This window comes from Pteronotus mesoamericanus, unplaced genomic scaffold, assembly GCF_021234165.1.
Source record: "Pteronotus mesoamericanus isolate MK-2021 breed Mesoamerican mustached bat unplaced genomic scaffold, CSHL_Meso_final scaffold_99, whole genome shotgun sequence".
Classification (NCBI taxonomy): Eukaryota; Metazoa; Chordata; class Mammalia; order Chiroptera; family Mormoopidae; genus Pteronotus; species Pteronotus mesoamericanus.
The window spans coordinates 3,042,000-3,069,320 of NW_026555330.1; the positions used below are offsets into that span (position 1 = coordinate 3,042,000).

The 27,321-nt window shown below is 49.9% G+C and overlaps 1 protein-coding gene across 2 annotated transcripts in view; it reads left to right on the forward strand.

The window, feature by feature from the left end:
- IGSF3 (immunoglobulin superfamily member 3) overlaps positions 1 to 27,321 on the forward strand; it is a 91,615-nt gene that overhangs the window by 30,806 nt on the left and 33,488 nt on the right. For both annotated transcript variants that reach the window (XM_054564716.1, XM_054564717.1), the window contains exons 3-4: positions 19,145 to 19,522; positions 21,718 to 22,128. In XM_054564716.1, coding sequence (XP_054420691.1) covers positions 19,145 to 19,522; positions 21,718 to 22,128 — 789 coding nt within the window. The remainder of the gene's footprint in view (positions 1 to 19,144; positions 19,523 to 21,717; positions 22,129 to 27,321) is intronic.

Genomic DNA, 27,321 nt, shown 5'->3' on the forward strand with positions numbered 1-27,321 from the left:
GAAGGAGAAGCGGGAGAGGTGCTGGGCGCTAGCCAGGCTTGCGGTGGGAGCTTGGAGGCCAATGCCAGGACCAGGACGGCAGGGGCAGAGGGTTTGGCCAGGACTGCGTGGCTCTTGTTTTTCAGTTGTTTTCTTCACTAACTGGAGCCTGCCACCTTCTTTTCCCCTTAGATTTCTAAGTGACATTTCATTAGGAAACATTTTAAATTACCTTTTATCGTCTCCCTGTTTTACTTTTGCATGGCACGTGTTTTTATTCCTTTATTTTCAAAGAGGTAATGTGTGCAAGTGCTTAATTAAACAGGGCACAAAAGGATGTAGACAGTGAAAATTAAGCCTGTTTCTCACCGCCTCCCCCCCCTCCCCCCAACTGCCGCATTACCCGGTTTGTGTGTGTCCTTCAGGAGACAGAACTCTGTTCGAGCTTTCCTGGTCCTGTAATTTTAAAAGTTGCGTCTAACTCAAGTCAGATCCATTCCACGTTGGTTGAGCTTTCTGCTTTGTACATTTTCTAAGTGTTCTTTTATTCCCCGGATCCTGCTTCTGATGTTTCTTGTTCTGTCATTTACATGTACCTTTCCCTGGCAGAGGGAAATGTGTATAGTTAGGGGAGTCCAGTGGCTTTGAATTTTGGCATCACAGCATCACATAATCTTGGAGTGAAAAAGAGACTCTAAGGATTGTCTAGGTGTTTTCCCTTTGTTTGGTTTGGTTAAAAAAAAAAATGGGTTTTTTTTTTGTTTTTGTTTGCATAAAAGGAATTCAACCCTAGAGAGGAGACTAAAAGATTGTCTAAGGACTCCCCCCCGCCCCTGCACCCCCATCCCACACCCACAAACCCCCAGACCAACCCTGCGGTACTTCCTGGGGTGGATGGCGACCCGCTGAGACGCTGCTCCCTGTGGCAGGCACCTGATCCCGCTGCAGACACAGTGCTTGAACCCAGGGTGTTCCCAATGGTTAGTGTGGAGACGCTGGCTCTGGGCCCAGGCCTCGGGCTGGCTTCTCCTCGGCTGGCCTTCCTGGGGACAGATTGCAGCTGAACCCTGTGCAGTACCCAAGCACAGCTCGCAGAAAGCAAAGGCGGTGTCTCTGCAGGGCGCGCCATCGATCCACAGCTTTTGAAGGTTTTTCTGAGTGTCCACAAAAGTCATTACTCACAGTGAGTCTGCGGGGGACAGCACAGTGAAGAAGCTCCCTCCAGTCCCAGTGCCATGCACTTCTGGAATTTTGCCTTAGAAAGTAAATAAAATGTTCTATAGACACACTGATGTCACTATCCCCACCCCTGGGCTTTTAAACATTTTTAAAAAAATGTTTATTGATTTTAGAGAGGAAGGGAGCAGGAGAGAAACATCAGTGTGAGAGGGAAACATCAGTTGGTTGCCTCCCACACATATCCCAACCGGGGATCGGACCCACCACCTAGGTACGTGCCCTGAATGGGGATCGAACCTCCAGTCTTTTGGTGTACGCGACTGTGCTCCAACCAACTGAGCCACACTGACCAGAGCCGTGCCCATGGGTTTTTAATACTTTTTCAAAGCCCCTGATGCCTTGCCTGTTCCTCACGGCAGCACTTTCTTTTTATGGGGTTGGCTGGTGGTTCCTGTAAAAAGAAATCAAACAGCAACTCCTTTCCCCTAGAAAGTCCCCATGCGCTGGAGTCTGTTCTGCTGGCTGTACAGGTGTGGTGAGTTAATCCTGTCAGACAAGGGCAGCTCTGAGGTAATGAGTACGGTTTCCCTTTTGCCCCCTTTAGCATGGATTTCCTTTAAAGCGCTTCCTAAGTTTGGGGAGACAGAAATACAAGGCTGAAGAAAGAACCGTCGGGCAGGATTAAAAACTAATCCCCCAGCAGCCATGTGGCCATTGGTTGCCTTCTGGGTTTGCATTCTTTTCCATCTGCGAGTATGTCATGTGGTTAGTTATTCCGTGCTTATCTTGAAAGTGGTTCCTGAGATGCTTTTAAATCCTGGAGAACGTGTCACCAGTCCAGGACAGTCTGCTGTGCAGAGGGATTCCAGCCGCCACCGCACAGGCCACGCCTCCTCCAGCTGTGCGCACAGGCGCCTGAGGAGAACTCCACTGTCAGCGCTCGAGGGCTTGGGGACCTTCAGGGATGGTCAGCGCGGTCTGGTTTCGATGACCCCAGGAGTGTTTTACCTGTGCAGCTCTGGCAAAGCAATAACCTTCACACCTGTGTCTCCAGAGTCCTCATGAACGTGGCCATTTCCTATTTGGAACATCATGGTTGTCTTTCCTCTCGTCTCTCAATCACGCCGTCATTGATTCAGTTGCAGAAGTCGGGAGTCCCTGAGTGCCTTCCAGGAACGGCTCTGCCCCTGGAGACTCCGGCTGTGTCTTGACCTGCGCGGTCGTGACGTCCGTGTGGGGGCGGGAGGCCTGCAGCTGTGGAGGCCGAGGAGGACCGAATGCCAGGTATTTGGGAGCGGCCTTGAATGAATGGTCTCCTGGCACCTCCCCAAATTGATCCATGGTTTCTCATGGCCTCTGAGGCGCGTCCCATTGAGTGCTTGCCATCCATCCGCTGCTTGAGTCCTCTCTGCTTCCTCTGTCCTGCTGAGGGCTGGCTGGACAAGAGGATTTCTAGAGAGTTGGGTGGGCCCAGGGAATAGATTCTCAGTCCAACGATGACCTCATCAACGCCCCTCCCTCGTCCTCCTCTCTCTCCGTTCTCACACCCACCCAGACGCCCAGATCTGGGAGCTGTTCTGGACAGCTCCCTGGACGGCCCTGCTGGCTCGGGACTCTTGGTTGCATTTCCCAGCTTCTCGTCTGCCAGACCGCCTGCCGCCACCCGCGGTGTTCTGCTCCACCTGGGGCCTCCGGAGCTCTCTTCCAGATCAGCGTGGGGATCTTCTGCCAGGGCCCCTTCCTCATCACTCCCGCCAGACCAGCCTCCCAAGACATGATTCAGAATATACATTCCCTTATTGACGCCGCCCCGCGGCTCCCCGTCGCCCATGGGCGAAGCCTCTTTCAGTGTGGCACCGAGCCCACCCTCACCCGTCCCGTTCTGCTGCTTCGTCCAGGTCTTCCTTTACCCTTGGTGTACCCCGCATCCAGCAGCGGGGACTGGCCCCGGCTCTCAGGACCCGCCGGCTTTCTCACGTGGCTCTGTGTCTGCTCGGTCTGCTCTCTGCTGAGATCCTGGTACAAGGAAGCGCTCTCCTCTGGAGCCTTTCCTGACCCCCGTGGTTAGAAGGGACCCCTTGCCCGGTGTCCTCCATGTACCCTTCCCAGCTCCCAAGCCCTCGACAGCGTCTGTTTATACCTCTGTCTCCCAGGCTGTGAGGATTTGGGTCTTGTCGCTCATCAGCCTAGCACAGTGCCGGCCAAAGAAGAGGCACCCCCTCCGTATTTGTGGAATGAGTGAGGAAGGAGCTTGGAGTCAGACTGTGGGCTGTGGTGCTGGCTCTGCAGCCGCTGTGACAAGTTGGCTCATCTGATCTGAAAAGCGGGGACAGTGTGCTTCCCTCTCCCCGTGGCGATTAACGTGCTGGTGGTTGTTAACGTGAGAAGACGCTCATGGCAGTGCCAGCGTGGTGCATGTTTGGCCAAGGGCCTGGACTTCCCCTTTCAGGTGGCAACCGTGGAAAGCCTCCACTTCAAGATGAGCCTCTTGTTACCTCGTATCCTTTGCCTCCTTTCAGAGGGCTTCCTGTCTGGCCCCTAATTAGGAGGATGTGCCTGGGGACCTGCCACAGCAGCGGGGCTGGGTTGCCACCAGGCAGCGGAAGCTGTTGAACCCTTCCAGCTTTGGGGGCCGTTTGGTGAACGTTTAGAACCCAGATCCCAAAGTCTCCGTTCCTCTAGGTTCTCCAGGGCCTTGGACGGCGGCCCGCCCTTGCTCTCAGCAGGGATTCGGGAACAGCCCTGTGCCCGTGTCATGTCCTTGGCCCTGTGTAAGTCAGTGGCAGTCTGCATGCTCATGTCTCAGCTGCTTCCTCAGGATCGCGGCAGCCATCTGTCGCTCAGGTGCCGTCCCTGTGCCTGGGAAGGGCGGTTTTCATCGGGGCTCCCGGCACCTGTCAGTGCTCTGTGAGGCGTCGTGCAGCCAGAGACGCGTCACAGGGCTTGGGAGGGGTCGACGTGGAATGCAACGTTCAATAACTCAGAAAATAAGGATTTTAGGAAAGCGACTAAACAGCTTTCAAAAAAAGCACATGAGACCAAAGGTGTTCCACTAGGCCCTTGAGCAGCACCAAGCTCAAATAGAGGGCAACTAATTAGCCGTGTGACACGTCACACGCCACCAGGACGCCTGGCCGCTCTGGCCCCAGCAGATTTTGCCTTCTCAACATCCAGCCCCGCCCCCGTCCCCGCCCCTGCCATTTCATTAACCCCCTCCCCACCCGCCACAGACCCTCTGGCCACCGCGCACCCCCCTCCCCTTACATAACCCCTGATTTGTCTGCACAAAAATAGTCACTCCTCTCTGACTTCTTTTTTGAGTGGTGAAGGGGGAGGTGGTCTGAGAAATGGACTTTTGACCACTTGTCCTCCTTACACGAGAATCCCTGCAGAGAACAAAGTGCGAATAAAAATAGCCACTTACTACCTTGCGTTTCCTTAGCACTTTTCTACACATAGTATTAACCTCGTACTTCCTTATGTACAAAGAGGCACGGGGTGTTTCTCTTTACAAAAATACTTTACAGCCCTCTTAGTCCTTTTCTTCTTTAACCTAGTAATAGGCTTTCAACACTATTAGGTATTCATAATATTTTTCTCTGACTTTTACCAGCTGTGTAATATTTTGCCACATGGGAAGCACTGTGGTGTACGTAACTGAGTCTCTGGGTGGGCCCCTCCCGGCTTCTTGAACACCCCCCACCCCGCTCGGCGTGTTGCTCACTCTTCTCCCTTTGGAAGGCGCCTGCACTGTCCGCCAGCACGGCCCGCACATCCTCTAGCACTGGGTTCAGCCCGCTTCCTCCGCCATCCTCTTCACTGGGGCGCTACAGAATTCATCTCCACCCCCGCCGTTCGATTCTACGCATTGGTGCCCCCTGATAAGAACGAGCAGGGGCCCTCTGCCCACTGCCTGTGCACAGTCATGCTCGAAGCACGTCCCTTGGGTCCAGTTGGAAAATTGTGCATGGGAGGGCATGGTGCAAGAGGCTGACCCACCAGCAGGAGAGTTAACGCTGGGCGACAAGGGGTGGCTGTGGATTACTATAAGTACCATGTGCTTGGGACGACCCCCAGAAGCAGTCAGTGCACTTGACTGTCAGTGTTTAGATGAGTGTAGACGTTGGTGTTCCGTGAGTGTGCTAGGTATGTTTCAGGGTGCCTGCCACCCACACTTGAAGCGGGGAACGGCCCCTCCCACCATGGCCCCTGCTGCCCCGAGGGCTTGTATGCCAGGTATGGAATACAGATGCCCACCTGGGCAAGTCTGGCCGGGCCGGGTGCGGGGAGGAGTGTGTCTCCACAAAGCTGGAGGCCTGGTTACAAAAGGAGCAGCTGAGCCGCAGAGATTGCTGTCTGGGGAATCTGCCCCAAGAGCCATTGTGGGGCGCCGGCTGTAGGCATGTGTGAGCCGAGTTTTTGGAGCACAGAAACTGCGGTCCAGCACAGGAAGCTGATCCCTGAGGAGCGGAGTTGAGCTGGTTGATGGGGCTCAGCTTCGTGATTGTCTAGCTAACATCCAGGCGATCGGCCCACGCGTGTGTGGAGACAGTCATGGGCATGGAGGACGGCCACCTCTGCTGCCACCCAGCTGCCTCCCTCACTGGCCACCCAGCCAGCGCAGCCCCCAGAGCCACCCGCCTTTTCCCATAGGAAACTGGCTGGGGACCTCCAGGACCCAATGCGAGTGTTCAGGGCTTTTTCTGACCTTAAAGTAGTGGACACTTGGAGCCACTTTCCTCCTGGACTTACTGGCTCATTCACTCATCACCATAGCACTTACTAAGGATCTAATACGCTCCAAGCCCTGAGCTCAGGGTTTATAGGCAGTAACACAATTGCTCATTGTCTAGTGATTCCACCCCCGAGAGAGTCACAGTGGCCTTGGAGGCCCAGGAAACAGAGGGCAGGAGGCTCCGGCCGGCGGGACCTCAGTGGGGTTGGGAGAAGAGGAGCCTTAATGTTTGCACCAGGGGGCGGGCTTGAGTAGAAGCTGCTGTGAGGTCCCTCTGAAGACAACCTCCTCAAAACCTGCACACCTTGGCAGCCGGGCAGCCCCGTGTCCTCGGCCTGTGTCTCCATGGCCTCAGCGCTGAGAGACAGAGTGGGCAGGCTGACCTCTCACGGGCTTCCCGAAGCCACGGCCACCCACTCGCATCCAGGTCTCATTCCCAGTGCCCCCGGACAAGCCCCTCCCGGTCTCCTGCATCCCTTGTGGCCCTGGCGAGAGGACATCTGATGCTGCCAGCCTCCCGGCATTTTCCAGGAAGGATCTGGGCTTCGTGTCCCCTTCCTGAGACCATGAGAGCACCGAGAAGGACACAGATGGGATGCTACCAGCCTCCAGGAGGAAGAACGGACTGAGTGTTGGAGGCAGAGGAGGAATTATTCTGCTCCTCATGTGGGCAGGGGGGCGGCAGCCAGTAAAGAGGTGGTTGTGAAATGCGGTAGAGAGACCTCTCAACCAGGCTGAGAAGCTGGAGAAACGCGGACATCCTGGGTCCAGACATGCAGCCTGAAATAGCAGGACCAGCGGCTGTTATGAAATGCATGCTTGTGAGAAGGAAAAGAGCATCGGAGGACCCCACGTGATGGTCGTTTTACTGGAACTCACTCGAAGCTTGTGGTTCCTGGGCCACTGGGCTTGGTCGTGGGAGCGGTGCCATGGGGCTGCCGCCGTGGGAAAGGGAGCCTGCCCGACACCGAGCGCCTTCTGTTATCTTTGAAATGGAAGGGAAGGGAACAGTGGTCAGCGGATCCAGGGTAATTACAGGGAGAGCACTGGCAGGCAAGTCATCTGATCTCATCTTTTAGTTTTTTCTCCTCCGGAAAATAGAAGGCAAATACCGGTGCTCAGAGTCGTTAGAGGCATTTGTCCATTGGATTCGCCCGCCGCCTTGAAGCCTGGCGGAGTTGGGGGAAGGGTCTGTCACGGCAGCCGCTGTGGGCTAGAGCAGGCTGCAGGGCTCCCTCTGGCGCCCTTCCTTCCAGCTGCTGCTTCCTTGCCACCTTTGGGTGGCGGCGAGAGATGTGAGGGGTGGGTGTGACTCTGGGGCGTTTTGCCTGCCTTCCTGGGAAAGGAGCGCAGGGTAGTAGCAAGAGGAGTGACAGGAGAGCAGGGAGGTGCGGCCTCTGGGCTGGTCCCGGTGCCCAGGGTGCCGCGGGATGGGAGGGCCAGGGACGGACATCCTGGATGCCCTGTGGTTGAAGTGGTCCCCGCGGGAGCAGCGGGAGGGCTCTGTAAATCCCGGCGAGGAAGGAAGAGGGAAGAAGCATGTGAAGAGACAGAAGGACTTCTTGGTTATGGCAAACAAATTAGAAATAACCTAAACATCCACATTTTGGGAATAAATAAAGTGCAGTGTGATCCTCTGATGGAATACTATAAAGCTATATAAAAGGAAGGAACTAGAATTAATAGTCCTCCTCAAAAATACTGAAGAAGAAAGGCAAGGAATGTGTTTAGAATGATAATGTTTATATAAAAATAAGCTGAACAATATTATAAAATTTCAGTGGTTATATGTATGTATCTGTGTGTAAGTGTGTTTTTTAAAAAAAGTCTGGAGTGTTGCAGCCCTAAGTTACAGCTGTGCCAATCCCTGGGAAAAGGGTGGGTGAAGAGGATTAGGGCTGGTAGTCAGAAGAGACTGAAGGCTTGTAATATTTTAATTAAAAATGGTTCAATGAATATTCTCATTGATTATTAGAATGTTTAACTATTTGTGACGGCATAGTTGAGCGGTCCTCTGCCTGGCACCTCCCATGCTTGGTAACGAATGGGTGGGTTGGGTTAGGCGACGGCTGGGCGGGGTGGGACGGACCCAGCCCAGGGGCTCGAGAGCTGAAGGTCGGTGAGGCAGCCCGGTGACTCAGCGGTGCAGATGTCCCCAGGGCCAAAGTCCTTTTGGGAAGAAGTGAATCAGTGACTTTGCAGTCGCTTGGCTGGTTCTGCAGCTGATAGTCACACCTTTTTAGAAGCGACATCAATAATTTAACAATTATTAATCATTGTCTTTAGACCAGCTCTATTTTAAGTACCGCTGGGGATTAGAATGAAGAAATGAAAGAGTGACATTTTGGTCCTTGTACCTGAAACCAGGCTGGGCCCTCCCCGTACCTCCCCCGACTGTGAGTTTGGCCCTCCTGCTCCCTGCTGCCAGCTCTAGTCTTGCCCTCTGCTCTGTCCCCCTCCTGCCCCAGCGGGGTGATTCCAAAACACAAATCTGACCTGCGTCCTCACTCTCCTCGCCAGCCTCTTTCCCCACTTCCCTGTCCCCAGTTCCCACCAGGCACCGATGTGCCCTCCAGTCATGTGACAGAAGGCCTTGGCACACTTTTTCCTAATGCTGGAACATCAAGGCCCAACTCAGATGCCACTACTTCTATGAAGCCTTTTTGGAACCTGCTCTCTCCTTTGAAACGGTTTGAATTTTGTGCTTTGCACATCAATGCTGTCACATGCTGTTGTACAATGATAATTAGGTATGTGTATTTCCTTTGGGATTGTCAGCCTAGGATAAAACTATGTGTGATGGTTTTCCTCCCCCACAGTTTCTGTCATGGTACCCTTCATATAGTAGGTACTCAAAATACTTTAGTTAAGGCCTTGGCCAGATAGCTGAGTTGGTTAGGGCATAGTCCCAATACACCAAGGTTGCAGGTTCAGTCCCTGGTCAGGGCACATGCAAGAAGCATCCAATGAATGCATAAATAAGTGGAACAATGAATCAGTGTTTCTCTTTCTCTCTAAAAAAAACACATTGATAGATGAACAAAATACATTGCTTAAACATACGGTGTATGTCCTAGTTATCTTTGCTGTGTAACAGATTACTCCAGAATTGAGCTTAAAACAGTCATTTTATTATGCTCAAGGAATCTGTAGGTCAGGAGTTCATTGGGTACAGCAGGGATGGCCTCCCCCTACTCTGCGATGTCTGAGGCCTCCGCTGAGATCATTCCAAGGCTGGGAGGCGTCTTGCAGCTGAGGCCTGGATTGTGTGAAGGCCCGTTCACGCGCATGGCTGGCAGCTGGTGCCGGCTGTTGATTTTGAGCTCCGCCAGGCTCCGCACATGCCTCTCCACGAGCCTCAGGTCCCTCACAGCATGGCAGCCTCAGGACACAATGGCACAGGGCACCAGGTAGTAGTGTAAAGCCTGCATCACTTTTTATGCCCTAGACTTTAAGGTCACACAGTGTCACAAGCCTGCCCAGATTCAAAGGGAAGGGAATAAACTCCGCCTCTTGATGGTATGGGCACATGGCAGAAGAGCTTGTGGAACAGGGGACATTGTTACTGCCATGTTTGGAAAATATAGCCCGCCCTGGCGAGTGGGAGACATCAGTTCCACAGCTAGAACTAATGTCCACACTACTGCTGTTACTGTAGTCGGTGGTTTAATGCTTACTGAGCACTTCCTGTGGGCCAGGTATTAAATGGAACCACTCATGTACTCCTTCAACAACACTGTGAAGACTATATCACTTCGTAGATGGGGACGCGGGGGCACAGAGAGGTGAAGTAACCAGCCAAGGCCTCACAGCGGCTGCCTATGCTGCGAGAGGTCAGGGAGGAGGAAGATTCCAGAATTATCTCCATCCTTCAGGTCTGCCGCTGGATTGTGGCATTGTACATGCCCTGCGGGAGTCGATGGCTGTTTCATGGGATGTTTTTAATGGAAATAAACACCCAGAAGCATGTTCTTGTGCCCGTGGCCTCGGGAAGCTGAGCTGCAAGCTCTCCTGGCCCTGTGGCTTCTTCGTGTGTGTGGACCTTGGTTAGGCTGCCGCTGGAGGGTCGTGATGTTGACGTAGGGTTTCATAGTGCCGGGGTCTCCAGCCTGATTGCATTGACAACCCCACTCCTTGCCTCAGCTTCTGCAGCTGCAAAATGAAGTCACTAAGAGTACAGCCCTCCTACGGTTGCTGTGAGCGTTAAAATCCATACACATAAAGCCCTTGGAACTGTGCCCAGGACCCCATCAGGGCCCAGCAAGTGCTGGCTGTCATTGCTGGTCAGGGCCAAACTTCGTGTCCGTCTGTCCTCTGGCCCAGAAAGGTTCATGCTACTTCTTGTCCCGCCTTGACTGAAAGCTAAAAAGTGGGAATTCCCAGACCCAGTCACCGGGGTGGCTTCCCGGCTGCCCTCTCGGGAGCCTTTACGTTCAGGGAAACACTTGGCTGCCTGGGCTGCTGGGCGTTTTTCACCTGAGGCCCTCAGACTCCTGTCACCCTCTGCAGGACCAGGTTGGCAAGAAAACCCGGTCAGCCAGCGGTTTATCATCGCTTATCTCTGATATTCACCGACCGCGTTCAGTAGGAGCCACAGACGGAGCAGACTTAGTCATGCTTTTTGTCATGGAGAAAGTGACTTCACCTTGGAGATCATTTCCTTGTCTGGCAGAGGTGGCTGTCAGGAGAGCGGCCGGTTGACTGTCAGTGGGGATGAGACGAGGGGGTGTGCGCAGAGCAGGTGGGGACAGTGCCAGCACACGAAGTGCTCATCGCCACCATCACTCATCTCCGTGTTGCAAAAGCACGTACCTGCTGGTTCCTAAAAAATGGGAAGACAGAGAAAAGGGAAGGAGGGTCGCCCACACTCTCAACACTCAAAGATTCATGCCAATTTCATTAGTGTTTTGTTGGGTTATTTTCTAGGCACGGCATTTTTTTTTAAATATAACTTTACTGCAGATGCAGTTTTGCATTTTTAACTGAAATTTGAATATTGATGTCCTTGTTGATGCTTTTGTACTTATAAAGATTTTCCTGTTTGGGGGTAGCTGTCTCACATTGGTAGAAATAAGAGGAAGTTTAAAAAGATTCATGTGGTGACTTTCATGATATGATTTGAACTCTAGGGTTACCTGTGAGATCGATGTATTGTGCATTCCATTATTCCCATTTTACAGATGAAAAAATTAATACTAGAGTCCCTCACACAATTTGTTAACAACTGGGTGCTGACTGAGCTTTGGTGACGGTAAAAGCCACATCTGGAAGAGTAGGTGTGGAATGGTGAGGTGGCCCCTTCCGACACCTTGACTTGCTCCGTCACGCACCTTGAACATAGAAATTGGATTCGGTGCTTAGAACTGTGGGTCCCTGAGCCCAGGCGTGTTCCCAAAAAATGCATGAGAAGCTCGCTTTCACAGGCGCAGCGACCGCTCCCTGCTCTCTGGCTCCTGAATCATGCTGCCCCGGGCCAGGTGCGCCTAGGACTCAGCACAAAGGGAAAGGGGAACAGACTTGCACAAGCAGTGTCTTGGAAAGTGAGTTAAGTGATATCATGAGTTTGCTTATGACCAGGGACTTGGCCTTTCCCACTGACCACTTGCTGTCTAAAGCAATGATTCTTAGCCTATTTTTTTTTTTTTTGGCCTTGAATCTCTTTAAGGATCTTTTAAAATCTATGGACTTTTTTCTGGAAGACCACACACTTGTACATGTAATACAATTTTTAATTGAATCTTGGGACCCACAGGTATCTATATCAGTCACACGTGGGTAAAAACAAATTTCCTAAAACTTAAGGCCCAAAACAACAGTAAGTCCTTCCCAATTTTAATATAAACCTAAAACTGCTCTAAAAAAAGAGTCTTAAAAAAAAAAATCTTGATTGGAGAAACTGTGCTCTGTGAAATTGAGAGGAAGGTACATGCGAAGATTTTCCGTATACCACCAGCCCCACACATGCGTAGCCTCCCTGCTTAGCAGCATCATCCACCAGAGTGGTACTTGTTTTTCCAAAAGTTTAACATACATTGACACCATCATAATCACCCAAAGTTCATAGTTTACCTTAGGGTTCACTCTTGATGTACGCGTACATTCTGCGGGTTTGGACAAATGTATAACGATATGTATCCATCGCTATATCAGAGAGAGTATCTTCACTACCCTAAAAAGCCTCTATAATCTCTCTATTCATCTTCTTGACCCCTGCAACCACTGATCTTTCTATCGTCTCCATCATTTTTGCCTTTCCAGAAAGTCACATAGTTGGACTCATGCAGCGTGTGACCTTTACTGATTGGCTTCTTCCACTTAGTAACATGCATTTAAGTTTCCTCCATGTCTTTTGACGGCTTGATAACTCATTTCTTTTTGGTGCTGAATAGTATTCCATGATCCGGAATGGGTGGGCCACAGATTATTTATCTATTCACCTACTGAAGGACACCTTGATGCTTCCAAGTTTTGGCAAATATGAATAGAGCTGCTATAAATGTCCAGGTGCAGGATTTTGAGTAAACAGAAGAATATCGGTTTTTTGGGGGGTAAATACCAAGGAGCACACTTGCTGAATTGTATGGGAAGAATATATTTAGTTTTGAAAGATACTGTGAAACTCTTCCAAAGTCATCATTTTCATTCCCCCAGGCAATGAATGAGAGTTCCTCTTGCTGCACAGCCTCACCAGCATGTGGTACTGTCAGTAGTCTGGCTTTTGGCCATTCTGATAGGTGTGTGGTGGCATCTCTTGTTTTAACTTGCATTTCCCTGATGACATATGATATACAGCTTCTTTCCATATGCTTATTTCCCATCCGTATATCCTCTTTGATGAGGTGTCTGTTATGGACTTTGGCCCATTTTTTAATCAGGTTTTTTTCTTATTGTTGAGTTTTAAGAGTTCGTTGTATATTTGGATGACAGGGCTTTATCAGATGTGCCTTTTACAAATATTTTCTTCCGGTCCGTGGCTTGACTTCTAATCCTCTTGATATTGTCTTTTGCAGAACAGAAATTTGTAATATTATTTATTGATTTTTTTAGAGAGAGAAAGGAAGAGAGACAAACATTGATTTGTTGTTCCACTTATTTATGCATTCACTGGTTGATTCTTTTATGGGCCATGACCAGGGATTGAATATGCAAACTTGGTGTACCAGGACGATGCTCTAACCAACTGGGCTACCTGGCCAGGGCCAGAGGTTTTTAATTTTAATAAAATCCAGCTTATCAATTATTTCTTTCATAGATTGTGACTTTGGTATTGGATCTAAAAAGTCATTACCATATCCAAGGTCATTTGGACTTTTTCCTATGTTATCTTCTAGGAGTTTTATAGTTTTGTATATTACATGTAGGTCTGTAATTTATTGTGAGTTAATTTTTGTGAACTGTATAAGCTCTGTATCTAGATTCATTTTTTTAATACACGAAAGTCTTATTTTTTGAATGCCATTTGTTGAAGAGACAATCTCTGTGACATTGGGTGTCTTGAAGTTGGGTAGCTTCGGTTCTCCAACTTTGTTCCTCCCTTAATATTGTGTTGCTTATTCTGGGTTCCGTGCCTCTCTCTCTATAAACTCCAGTGTCAGTTTGTAAATATCTGTAAAATAACTTGCTGAGATTTTGATTGGGATGGCATTGAATCTATATATCGAATTGGGAAGAACTGACATCTTAATAATATTGAGTCTTTCTATCTATGAACATGGACTATCTCTTCATTTATTTAGTTATTTGATTTTGCTGGTTTTCCTCATATAGATTTTGTATATATTTTGTTAGAGTTATACCTAATGATTTCTTTTTTAAGGACACTAATATAAATGCTACTGTGTTTTTAATTTCAAATTCCATTTGTTTATTGTTGGTGTATAGGAAATCAGTTGACTTTTGTTTTATTAACCTTATATCCTGAAATCTTGCTGTAATCCCTTATTAGCTCCAAGAGGTTTCTTTTTTTTTTTTTGTTAATTCTTTCAGATTTTTCCATAAGCAGTCATGTCATCTGTAAACAAAGACAGCTTTGTGTCTTCCTTTCTGACCTGTATGTCTTTTCTTGCCTTCTTTTTCTTGCCTTACTGTATCAGCAAAGACTTACAGTATGGTATTGAAAAGGCATAGTGAGAGGGGAAATTCATGTATTGTACCTTATCTTGGTGGAAAAGCTTTGAATTTCTTACCGTTAAGTATGATATTAGCCATAGGGTTTTTTGGGGGGGTTTTTTGGTAGATAATCTTTATCAAGTTGAGTTTCTCTTTCTTCCTAGTTTACTGAGAGTTTTCATCATGAATGACTGCTGTATTTTGTCAAATGCTTTTTCTACCTGTTGATAGGATCATGTGATTTTTCTTTTTTGGGCTGCTGATGTGATGGATTATATCGACTGATTTTTGAATGTTGAACCAGCCTTGAATACCTCAGATAAATCCCACTTTTTTATGGTGTATAATTTTAATATTTTTTTGATTTGACTTGCTAATATTTTGTCGAGGACTTTTGCATCTATGTTCATGAGAGATACTTGTCTGTAGTATTCTTTTCTTGTAATGCCTTTGTCTGGTTTTGGTAGTAAGGGAATGCTGGCCTCATAGAATGAATTAAGAGGAACTGTTCCCTCTGCTTCTATCCTCTGAAAGAGATGGTAGGGGATTGGTATAATTTCTAACCTACAGGTATATGTTTAGTAGACTCTACCAGTGGCCCCATCTGTGCCTCGTACTTTCTGATTTGGAAGGTTATTATTGATGCAATTTATTTAATAGATACAGGCCTATTCAGACCATCTTTTCTCCTTGTGTTAGTGTTTGCAGATTGTGTCTTTCAAGGAACTGGTCCATTTTATCTCAGTTATCAAATTTGTGGTCATAGAGTTTTTCAAAGGATTCCTTTATTATCTGTTTGATTTCCATGTCACCTGTAGTGATTTCCTCTTTAATTTTTTACATTTATAACTGGTCTCTTCTCTCTTTTTTTCCTAGTTAGCCACCACAGAGGCTTATTGAATTTAATGATCTTCTCAAAGAACCAGATTTTGTTTCTCCTGGTTTTCTCTGTTGATTTTCTATATTTAGTTTCATTGATTTCTGCTCTAATTCTTATTATTCATTCTGCTTGCTTTGGAATTATTTTGGTCTTCCTAATATATACATTCAGTGCCCTAAACTTTCCTCTAAGTACCAGTTTCCCTGCATATAACAACTTATGATATATTGTATTATAGTTTTAATTTAGTTCAAAATATTTTAAAATTTCTGCTGAGATTTCTTCTGAGCCCCATGTGTTATTTAGAAGTGTGTTGTTTAAACTCCAAGTGTTTGGGGATTTTCCAGTTATATCGATAATTCATTTCTACTTCAATTCCATTTTGGTCTGGACATTGTATGATTTTTATTATTTTAAATGTATGAAAATGTGTTTTATGGCCCAGACTGTGGTCTGTCTTGGTGAGTGTTCCGTGTGAGCTTGAGAAGAATGTATATTCTGTTGCTGTTGGATAAAGCAGTCTGTAGATGTATATTTTATCCAGTTGATTGGTGGTGCTGCTGAGTTCCACTGTGTCCTTCCTGAATTTCTGCCTGGATGTGTCCATCTGTGATAGAGGGGTGTTGAAGTCACCAACTATGACACTGGGTTCATCTGTTTCTCCTTGCACATCTATCTGTTTTTGTGTCATGTAGTTTTTTTGTTAGGTGCATACGCATTAATGTCTTTCTTCTTGGAGAATTGACTCCTTTATCATTATGTAATGTCCTTCTTCATCCCTGGTAACTTCCTTTCCTTTGAAGTCTACTTTGTCTGAAATTAATATAGATACTTCTACTTTCTTTTGATTAATATTAATGTGGTATATTTTTCTTCATCCATTACTTTCTAATCTATATGTGTCTTTATATGTCAAGTTTCTTGTAGACAAGATATAGTTGGGTTGTGTTTTTTGCTGCACTCTGACAATATCTATCTTTTAATTGGTGCAGTTAGACCATTGACCAAGTGATACTGATATAATTGGATTAATATCTACCATATTCATTACTATTTTTTTATTTATTGCCCTTGTTTTTTGTTCCTATTTTTATCTTCCACTCTTTTCCTGGCTTTTGTGTCTGACCCATTTCATACAGTTATGTACAATACTTTGATCCTTTCTTTTTGAATTACATAAGTGGTATTTGTTTACTGTGATGTAATTGAAACAGGACAAGCATGTCGAAAGTAAAAATTGTTACTGAAAACAACGGTGATCCTACCCCAGGGGAACCTTCTCTCCTAGGCTGAGAGGGCAGCTGGGAGGGGCGGCGGGGTCAGAGGATGCCTGGGTCGGGGCTGGGGAGTGCGGGCGGGCGTGTGAAGGCAGCAGCGTCAGGGGAACGAGACCTGCCCAGGAGGGGCAGTGCCAACAGAAGGACATGGGCAGGGTGGGGTGTGGAAGGGGCACTGAGCAGCTGAGAAGAGAAAGTTAATTTTTATCTCTATGTTAAGGTTCACTTCTTAGGGACTTACAGGGAAGGAACTTAAGGAGATATTCAATGAGCTTGCGCAGCTGAATGTGTGTGGTTAAAGTACAATCCAGTATTTATTTATTTGTCAGGGCTATTTATAACCTGCTTCTGGTTTGGACAAGTTGTTTTGGCCCTGATGCTCCAGGCTCATTTAGGCCACATAACGCTGTTTACCTTCTGGGGGGTGGGGGGTAACATGCAGGATCCAGTGATCAAGTGCTTTTGTAAGCCCTGAAAATAGAGCGCACTGTGGGTGAGCTCAGTATTCTGCATCACAATAGTCAACATCTGACAGCCAGCTGCTTTCTCCTGCCCTTTCACTAGAGGAGCAAGAAACTTTCTTGATGCAAATCAGTGCGGAGTCCTTGCAGAAGGGAGGAGCTTAAAGCTCTTGAGAACCTTAAATCAGCATACGTTCTTTAATTTGGGCACCTGGCTGGCACTGGGCAGGCAGATACGAGGTGAGGCAGCAGGCTTGACCCTGCTATGTGTTAGAATTTTAAAGATCCGAACGCTCAGGCTCACCCCAGACCAGTCAGTAGGGTGGGTCCAGGCAGTGTTATGTTCTAAAGCTCCCCAGGAGGTTGTAGTCTGGGTCCAAGGTTGAGAAGTCCTTCTGGAAGGGCCACGCTGGCTGGTCCTGGCCTGCCTCCAGCCTTCTGAGCAGCGGGTGGGGAGGGGCTGCGGCACTCAGATGCACGGAGACCTGAATGTTACCAATGTAGTTACATTGTTTTTGGAGTTTCTGTGGTTCTGGAATACTGCAAACATTTGTTCAAATGTCACTATATAAATTTTTTAAATTGTCATGGAAGGAGTACACAGTGAAAATGTTATACAGCAAAAAAAGTGTTATACGGCAAAGTTTAGCATACTGTAACTAATGAGCTGTCTTCTCGATGGCTTTCAATAGAGAAATGAATGCTGTCAGCCAGAATGTATCAGTCAGTCCACACACCACTTTGATCTGCTGATAGGTCGTTCCTCCACCCCACTTTTTCAGTTTCCCTGCTTCTGCTGCTGAAACTGAGATGCGGTTCTGTGGAAGGTTTTGTTTGGGAGGCAAGGTTCTGTGCACAGAAGCATGTACAAGCCACGAGCCTTTCCTTGTAGGGCCTCTTTGAAAGTCGGTCATTTTGCATATTACATCCGGTGCTTTGAGCATGGGGGTGGGGCTGAGAGCCTTGCCCACTAGGACCTGGGCTGTCCAGGTTGCTCACCAGCTGGGTCCCAGTCAGTGAGGTTTACAGGGGGACGGGGGCGCGCTCCGGGCTGGGGTTCCGTTTGGGAGGGGGAGGGGCCTGCATTGGTGGGTAACCCAGAGGTAGTTGTCATTGTCTAGAGGCCACTGGAACGTCTTTAAATGATCACTGCCCAAATCCTGTCCTCTGTGGATCCTGAGGTACAACGCGTTCCAGCCAGAAGGTGTCTCAGCTGGCAGCCTTTACTGGGGACAGTTGTGGGCTGGGCCCTGTGTGGAGGCTTGATGGACTTTCTCTCATTCAGTCTCCTTGAGAACTCCGTGAGGCACACATTAGCAGCCCCGTCTTACAGACGAGGACAGGAGGCTCAGAGAGGTTAAGTAACTTACCCAAGGTCACAGCTCATAAGTGACAAAGCCGTCACTGGCACACATGCTAGTCTGCTCTAAAGCCTTCTTGGAAATCATTTGAGTGATGAGGAGATCAAGGTCCCCAGGGAAGAGCATGCGTCCAGGGTGACTGGCCAGTTGCGGTTCCCAGCAGCGCAGTGTCCAGGCCTTGCCTGCTCCTCCTCCGCGCAGCCATGCCCAGCGGCTGCCCTGGGTGAGGCCGAAGGCCTGTCCCCTCCCACCTTCTCAGCGGCTTGGGCGGGATCAGCGCTGTGCTGACATGGAGTGAGAAATGAAACCCACCGTATCTCCCCAGGCCATGGTCTTCAAGGAGACTGCGTTCAGAAAAACATGGGGAAGGCGGGCAGAGGCCACCCTGGGGAAGCAGTTCCCAGCCAGGAGGCGGGGCCAGGGGGCGAACCAGAGTTGCGATCTCAAGGGCAGCCTTACTTTCTTGCCACCCGTCTGTGCACTCAGCTACCCCTGTGGTCAGTGTGTGGGCACGTGGGCAGCAGGAACTGGCTCCCACCCTTCACATTCAAGTTTGCATGGACTCGGCCTGAAGCTGTGGCGCCTGCGGGAGCTCAGCGCCGCCCCATTCATGGCGGGCACAGGAAGTAAGGCCTCCCCTGCACCGGGCGTGCCTGGAGGACCGACTTTTGAGAATGAAGGGTGCAGCGCCAAAGGAAGGACCCCAGCCCTCCTACCAGCCCTCTGATCAAGAAAGGAGCGTTTCATTTCAGCCAGGCTGCAAGAAGGTCGCCTTTGTTTGTTTTTATCTGAATTGGTGCCAAAGGATTCGACTTTTCCTGCTCATTTTAGTGAAAACCCTTCTAAACAGCATTAATAGTTATAAAATGCCACATAAATGACAAACAGAGAGACTAAATGACATTCCCTGGGGTCAACTGCTAAGTAAGTAACAGAACCACGTCTTTGCACGATCAGATTCCCATACATCCCGATTAGGGACAGTTCCTTACCACGGAGGGTTTAATTAATATTTATAGATCATAGAATACCTCAGAAAGGGCCAGCAAGCTATTCCTATGACTGTCATGTCACACAAATTGCAAACCATTTGAAGATTGCTGCCTACTTTACATTTCGGTCTGAGAAATAAATTAACCTTTTGTGTGTGTGTGTCCCCATAGGTGTAGTGACAGCACAGCGTCAAGTTGCCGTCCAGGAAGGACCTTTGTACCGCACGGAGGGCTCCCACATCACCATCTGGTGCAACGTGAGTGGCTACCAGGGGTCTGCTGAGCAGAATTTCCAGTGGTCCATCTACCTGCCCTCCGCCCCCGAGCGCGAGGTCCAGATCGTCAGCACCGTGGACTCTTCTTTCCCTTACGCCATATACACCCAGCGTGTCCGCAGCGGGAAGATCTACGTAGAGAGAATCCAGGAGAACTCGGCCTTGCTGCACATCACCGAGCTCCAGGCCCGGGACGCTGGGGAGTACGAATGCTACACGCCCAGCACCGATGAGCAGTACTTTGGGAGTTACAGCGCCAAGATGAACCTAGTGGGTAAGGAGAGGGCTGTTTTTATGTGGCCCGGATGCTGCCCGAGTGTCACGGTCAGTTTGCGCTGTTGTAACAAAGTGCCATAGACCGAGCAGGTCGAACGACAGGCATTTATTTCACACAGCCTGGAAGCTGGGTGCCAGCCTGGTCAGTTCTGGGGGACCCCTCTTCCACGTTGGGGACTGCTAACTCTTCCCTGTGTCCTCACTTGGTGGGTGGGCAGGGAGTGAGGGAGCTCTCTGAGGTCCCTTTACAAGGGCCCTCGTCCCATTCACGGGGGCTCCACCCTCCTGACTAATTACTTCCCACAGGCCTTCTCCACAAATACCATCACACAGGGGACTGGATTTTGATTATGAATTTTGAGGGGACATGAACATTCAGTCTAGAATACCGAGTGACTTCCTTTAGAGCCCAGCTTTGTTTGACTTAAAAAAAAAAAAAAAAACCCAAACAAAACTTCCCCACACATTTTAGAGATAACCCAGTAACATAAATGAATCAAGTCTGTGTCCCTTTGTAAATAATACAAGGTTGTGGCTGAACTCAAAAAAGAGCTAAAGCAGATGTTACGTATATCAGAGAAAGTTAACTGGCCCTCTAGCTCGAGAAAGGGGATATGAAAATATAAGGCGAGAATGTTTGTGGTTGATGGTCTGCAGAAATGATGGGGATGGTGAAGCGTATGATACCAGTTGGAAGAGAGGCGAAACTTCTTGGACATGGGGCTTTGGACAGGCTCTGAGATGCCTCTGTGCTGCCCAATCAGGAAGTGAATGCAGCCGCCGTCCTTGTTCAGACCGGGCTTCTGGACGTCCCGGCCCCGTGCGTGAGGCATGTGTGCTGGCCGGCCGGTGATCCCCGGGTGATGGAGGGATCTCAGTGCGAAGGGTCACCGCTATTGAGGCCATTCTCTTTTGTTGCCCAGGTCATAATGCGCAGGCTTAATTGTGATTGTAAACGCTGGAATTGGCGACCCTTCCCGTTGGCAAACACTGCCGTTGCCCCACTCCCTCCGCCTCCAGCTTCCTCTGGTGACTTCTCCTTTCTCTGGCAAGTCTGGACTCCCGCAGGGCGCCTGCGCCCAACCCTGAGATGAGTGCAGTCAGGAAACACACACTAGCTGTGACTGGGGTGTCCTCGTCAGTCGGGGACGGACGGGTGTGTAGTCCCCAGGGGAAAATTCTGACCAAGGGACCACAGGGGACTCGTCACTTGCCTAAGTCACCCCCATACCGTGGCTTTCTTCCAGAGTAGACCACTTTGGCCAGTGAATGATTCAAAAATTGAACCTGTTAAAAAATCAAGGGTGACGATGCTTTTCTTTACCAAAATATTTATTTATTTATTTATTTATTGTGTACTCATTTATTTTTATGGTATTATTTCCCATTATCATTTATCCCCCTCATATCCCCACCCCACCAAAGTTTTTTGGTTTTTGTTTGTTTGTTTTTTAAATAGCCTCCCAGTGCAAGGCGTTGCTGAAGTCAATTGGGGAGGGCATGTCGGGGGGTGGCTGGAAGGGAGGAAAAGATAAAGTTGTTTAGAAACATAAAACTCCCCAAGTTCCAGGAACGATTCCATTTGAAGATCTTTCGGAAGCCAATTTCAAGTATCTTGAAGTAATACCAGAATCAACAATAAAATCCAATTTTGCCTAAAAGAAAATGCTTTTTACAAAGACTTTTCAGGGAGTTCACTTATTAGGCATGATGAAACACAACCCGCCTTTCATCTGAGTGTTATGAAAATAACAAAGCAGGTAAGAGTAGTTGCCAAAAACTTGCGATCCAAATCCGAACAGAACGTTCCTGTTTCTGTGCCGTCCGGGGTCGCCCACCGCCCTGCCGCGGTGGTTGAAGGCTGTGTGGGGTGGGGACTCTGTTGTCGTTACCTGTCGTTGAGTCGGCTCTGACTCTCGGGGACCCTGTGAATGAGTAACATCCAGTGCCCTGTCTTCGAAGCCCTGCTCAGCTCCTGTAAACTCAGGCCTGTGGCTTCTTTTATGGACTCAATCCATCTCATATTCAGGCTTCCTCTTTTCCTGCTGCCTTCTATTTTTCCCAGCACTATTGTCTTTTGCAAAGAACCCTGCCTTCTCATGATGCGCCCAAAGTAGGATGGCTTCCAGTTTGTCCCCGGGACTGTTAAGTTTCTGCAGCTTTGTAGTAACCATGCGTATGTCTGTGTTGCAGTGATCCCAGACTCCCTGCAGGCCACCGCCATGCCCCAGACTCTGCACAAAGTGGAGCAGGACCCGCTGGAGCTCACGTGTGAGGTGGCTACCGAGACGTTCCAGCACAGCCACCTGTCTGTGGCCTGGCTCCGGCAGAGAGGCAGCGAGAAGCCCGTGGAGGTCATTGCCCTGAGCCGCGATTTCCTGCTCCACTCCAGCAGCGAGTACGCCCAGAGACAGAGCCTGGGGGAGGTGCGGCTGGACAAGCTGGGGAGCAGCACCTTCCGCCTCACCGTCTTCCACCTGCAGCCTTCCGACCAGGGCGAGTTCTACTGCGAGGCCGCCGAGTGGATCCAGGACCCCGACGGCTCGTGGTACGCCATGGCCCGAAAGCGCTCCGAGGGCGCCGTGGTCACTGTCCAGCCCACAGGTCAGTCCCTCTTGTCCTCGTTCTCCACCTGGTGGCGAGGGTTTCAGACACGGGGAGGGTGTGCTGACGCCTTCTTTAGGGACCTCTGAAAGTGCCCTAGGTTTTCACAGGAAGTTAGAGACGGTCTGCCCTGAGAACCAGAGGAAGCTGAGGGAGGTATCAGCCCCAGCGGTCCTGAGACCTACCTGCACGTGAGTCTCAGAGAGGAGCTGGCTGATCCTGCTGACAGAGGTGGGCTCTTCAGCCCACATGAGTCTATGGTTTCTTTAACCTACACGGAATCTTACCATTTCTTGAACTACAAATTCGTCTTAAACATTGGGAGGTGTCACAGAAACCCTTTGTCTCTTACGGCTGGGTTCCCGTTAGTCACGTGCCTGCCGCCTTTGAGGGCATCGCCTGCTTCAGGTAGAAATCCTGCTTCCTTTCCAGAAGACGTTTGAGATTAGGTGCCTTCCATCAAGGCATGAAATCCTGAGCTAGAGAAATTTTGGCGTAAATGATTACTTTTTATATTATTTTGGTGGTGGTTTTGGATTTCCCGAAGGCTTTGTCCCTCTCAGCTCTTCAGAAGTTCTGGGAGGTGGGTAGGCGGCGGGGAAGGTGCTGGGCGCAGCGGCCTGGTGGCGCGGTCCCAGGAGGAGGCGCAGGGTGTGCTGTGAGGTCAGGCCTGAGAGCACTGCGTTTCACCGCCCAGGTCTTCTGAAGGGAAGGGCCTAGAACAGGGATTGCCTGAGGGCTGGGCCCAGGAGGCGGCAGCACCATGAGCGGAGATGCTCCTGCTCTTCCCGTTGTCCCCGCTTCCCCGCCCCATCGCACTGCACTCTTGTGCCATCCAGCTCCCAATTAGAGCCCAGAACTGCTGCTGGTGCCTCGGCTGGACTCGGGGAGGCTCTCGTGGGCCTTGGGTCCCCTGGTTTTGGTTGAGGGCAGTCATTGTGCCATTAATGAGGTATCATGAGTGGCCCAAGAGCCTTTCCTTGTGTTCTGCTGACCTCTGGTGACGGGCTCTTGCTGCCCTGGTGAGTGGAGCTGTGCTTTATGGGAGCAGTAGGTGCAGGTGGGGCTGCCTCATCAGGACCCGTTTCCTGGCCTCCCCGTCCCATTTGTTACGGTCAGTGGTCTTGGTCTTCACATAGTTCTTCTGCCACTTGTTCTTCTGTTGTTCTGGAGCAGAGCTTCTGATTTACCTAGCAGTGCAGGTTCCTGGGCCAGAACAGCACAGATTCCTGAGTCCGGCTCCCGGGCCGAGGCCTGGGAAGCTGGGTTTCCAGCATATCCTTCTTAGGTGATTTTTGCACGGTCTCTCTTTGGTCAGGCAGAGCTCTGGAGGTCAGAGGGCAGGAGTGAGTCTCTGGACGCCACGCGGTGGTGAGGGCTTTGTGAGAAGGGTCGGGGCTCCTGAGTTGGTAGCGCCTTATCTGCTCTGTGGGACCCAGAGCTTTTAGCAGCTTCTGGATCTTCCAATACTAAGAAATCTACAGAAGGTGCCTTATTTCATATTTATCTTTTCCCTTCTTGGATGGTTTTAATATCAGCTTCAAAAGCCTGGACCACATTTTGAGTCTTAATGCTTTTAAATTAGATTGAATCAGCTAATCTACTTTATTTTAATCTTACCAATTTGGAATTAGGAGTTTTTAAATTTGCCCAGCAAATGTATCCAGACTAAGCCAGCCAAAGAAAAACTCGATGGAATAAAAGTTGATGACTTCACTCTGGGTCCCTGTGCTGTTCTGGCTCAGTGCTTACAGCCCCAGCGTGGCCTTCTCACAGTTCATTTCAGCAACATCCTACGAGTCCCGGCAGCACTGAAGGTGTGGTGGCCGCGTTGGGGATTCAGAGGTGATTAGCACTTGGTCGTTGCACTCGGGGAGCTTGCGGATGGCCAAGCCAGTGGCTAAGTGGAGTGTGCCAAGGGCTACCCTAGTATTGTGTATAGAGCGCTCTGGGAACGCAGTGACTGCGAAGTGTTCTTAACAACAGTAAGTTTCGCTGGAGGGGGTTGCTGTTAAGGCACAGCCAGGAAAACCAACACGCTTGGGGACTTGAGCTGTGTCTTGAGAGTTGGCAAGAGAGCAGCAGCAGAAGCATGAGACTGTTTGACACGCTGGCAGGCAGAGAGAAGCTGCGTGTCAGGAGATGATGCCGAGTCCCAGCTGTGAGTGATGAGAGGAGGAAGGCAAGGTGACCGGAAGCCCCTCGTGCTGTAGTGTGGACCTTGGCCTTCACTCTGTGGACCAAGTGTTTTCAAGCTGTTCTTGGAACCTTAGAAACCCCTTAGCGGTCTGAGAGGTTCCGTGTGCGCGTGTTCATGTGCCTGTGTGCATGTCAGGGGTGCTGGAAGAAGGCATGGGACCCCCCCGATTCAGTCCCCCCTTGATTCAACCAAATGCTTCGTATATTGGGCACAGAAAAATTTGCATGAAAAAAAGAAGCCCTGACCCAAGAACAGTGGCCTCCACGGTGCAGGAGAGGGACTTAGCACAGATCCCGGTGGCTGCCCCTCAGCTCTGTTGCCAGAGCCGCAAGCCCCAGTCTCTCCATTCAAGACTGCACTCTGCTCTGCCCGCCCTCCCTCCCTCCGCCGGAGCCCAGGTCCCCTGACCGAGCCCTCTAGAATCCGCGTGCACACGTATGTCCGTCCGCACCTGGCTTTTGCTGGTGCGAGCTCAAGTGCTTCTCTGGAGGAGGTCAGCTGACGGGCCATGAGGAAACTCAGGCCGCTGATAGGACAAGCTTTGAGCTGAAGAACTGGGCCCTCATGCCAACGGCCACATGAGTGAGCTCGGAAGGTCCCTCAGCCCCAGGCAAGTGTTCAGATGCTTGTATCGTCTATTGTTACTACTGTGGATGTGTGTGCTGGTTGTGGGGTAGTAGCTGAAAGTAGGCACGTTGTCACATTTTACTCAAAGAGGCAATTCTCAGTTCCACGGAAAGTGTTTTAATGTGTAGATGAAATGAGGACAGGTTGGGAGAATAAAAATACAGTCAATTAAATGAAGGCTTTGAAATATTGGATACCAAAGATGTTCTAGAATGAGAAGCTCAAAGATAATGGTACATTATTAGAGTAAAAGAGAGGTCAGCAAACCATGGCTTGTGCCTTGACAACCTGTTTTTTGTTTTTTAAATAAACTGCAGATGTTATGACATTAAAAAAAAAAAAAAGGCAGTGCCCCGACAAGTCACATCTGAAAACCACTGCTGCAGCCCCCCCGCCGGGGGCAGGGGTGGAGAGCTTTAATCAAGGGGTGACCCAGTTAAATCTGGGTTTAAAAGTAAACCATGGAGGCCACCTAGAGGCAGAGTAAACAGGCTGGATCTGGTTCGAGAGGCCAGGTGAGGAAGAGCTAGTACGCCCAGGAGTAGGTGAGTGCCAGTGGCCTGGAGGGGAGGCAGTGAGCGGGTGCTGGGGGCCAAGGAGTGGGGGGCGCTGTGGCGGGGGGGTTCGACTGTGTCGGCACTGTGGCCGGGACGGGGGTGGCTCCTTGAACTGAAAGGAGGAGCTGCGAAGTCCTGCTCGAGGGCCCCTGTGTCCCCACGAGTGGCAGCACTGGCTGGCCTTTTTTTTTTTTCCTTCCTGTAAATAATAGTCAAGGAGTCCTTCCTGCAAGCAGACTCTTCTTATAGTGGCTCAGTATGTGAAACACCCAGCGTGTCGTTGGACATAGAGCTCGGCTAGATTTCAACTTGGGGATGAGGAAGGACCAGGAAAACAGCCGCAGGATGAAGTGTTAGCGGAGCAGGTCCCAGTGAGAGAGAGAGAAACCGAGTGGTCAGGCAAGAGGAGAAGCCGGAGGGAAAGTGCCCTGGAGCCCCAGGCAGGGGGCGGGGCTGGAGGCGGGGCCCGCTCCAGGAAAGCCTTTGGCTGTGATGGGGGCAGAGAGGGCATCCGTGTATCTGCCAGGTCAGGGAAATGTGGAAAGAGGGCGGGAAGCCAATTTCAGGGAGCCAGGGAGTGAGGGGGTTATTGGAAAAGGCATAAACAACTTCTAGAGGTTTAACTGCCTGGGTATAAGCAAGAGCAAGTTGCTGTGCAGACAGGAGGGTGGAGCCTTGAAGCCATGTCTCCAGCCTGGGGCCATACGGACTTCCTGGTGGTGGGGCCTTGCATGAGGTCTTAGGCTGCCAGAAGAACGGCACAGTGGGCCTACCCTCAAGGAAACGGGAAAGGTCAAGGTCTAGGACACCTGTTTGCACCGCTTCAGGGGCATTTTTGTGGAAGGGGGGCATTTTTATCATTGATTTTGAGATATAAATTATTGTAATTTGGTTGACCAGAGAGCAAGTGTCTGGCAGGCAACATGGGCACAATCCCATGTAGGTGAGTCCATCTACACAGAGGGGGACAACAAAACCTGCCTCTTTCAACCCTTAGGACTAGTCCCTGGGGAAGGGAAGCCGAGGCAGCAGCCGGCATACTGAGGGTGAGCCCCTTTGGAGCTGTTGACCGGTTTGTGTTGTTAGGGAGTGTGGGGAGTAAAGCTAATTTACTGGGGGAAAAATAGGTGTTTGGGGCAAGACACGGCCATGTGGGAGGGGAGGGGACAGAGAGCCTGGGACAAAGCCAAGCTGGGGCTGGAGAGGAGGAACGGGGAAGCAGGACTCTCGTGATGCCTGTGTTTTCTCAGGGAAAAAGGATTTTCCTTTGCTTGCGGAGAGCGCGGGGTGGGGAGTGCAGGTGGATCAGGGGCCTGAAGATCGCGCGAGAGGCTCTGACATGCCCGTGGAGGGAAGGTCATTGAGGTGGGAGCCTATGGGGAATTAAGGTGTCCCTTTAAAGTGATTCCCCCTCCATGTTCTTAGATGGACAGCTGGAAGGGGAGGGACTTGGGCAGTGGTTACAGCTTCGGCCTCCCCTACCCACGGTTCCTTGTTCTGTTTTCTAGAACAGAATGTTTTCTCCAACCCTTGACTCCTTTGTCTTACCCACCCCACCCCATGGGTGCCTATGAGGTAGGAGAACTGTCCATGGGCGTGACGGTTACCACGCTCCATTGCACAGAGTACTGGGACAGGTTAGTGGGGATGACCTCCCCCCCGCACACCTCCCCTTCCCGCCACATTAGACACCAGCTCTTTGGAGGGGGCGTGGCTTCGTTGGCCATTTCAGAGGTGTTCTGGCTTCTGCTGCAAATAGGTACCTTTGGCTACACTTTAAGGTTTGTCAGGTGGTGGCTACTGAAAAGC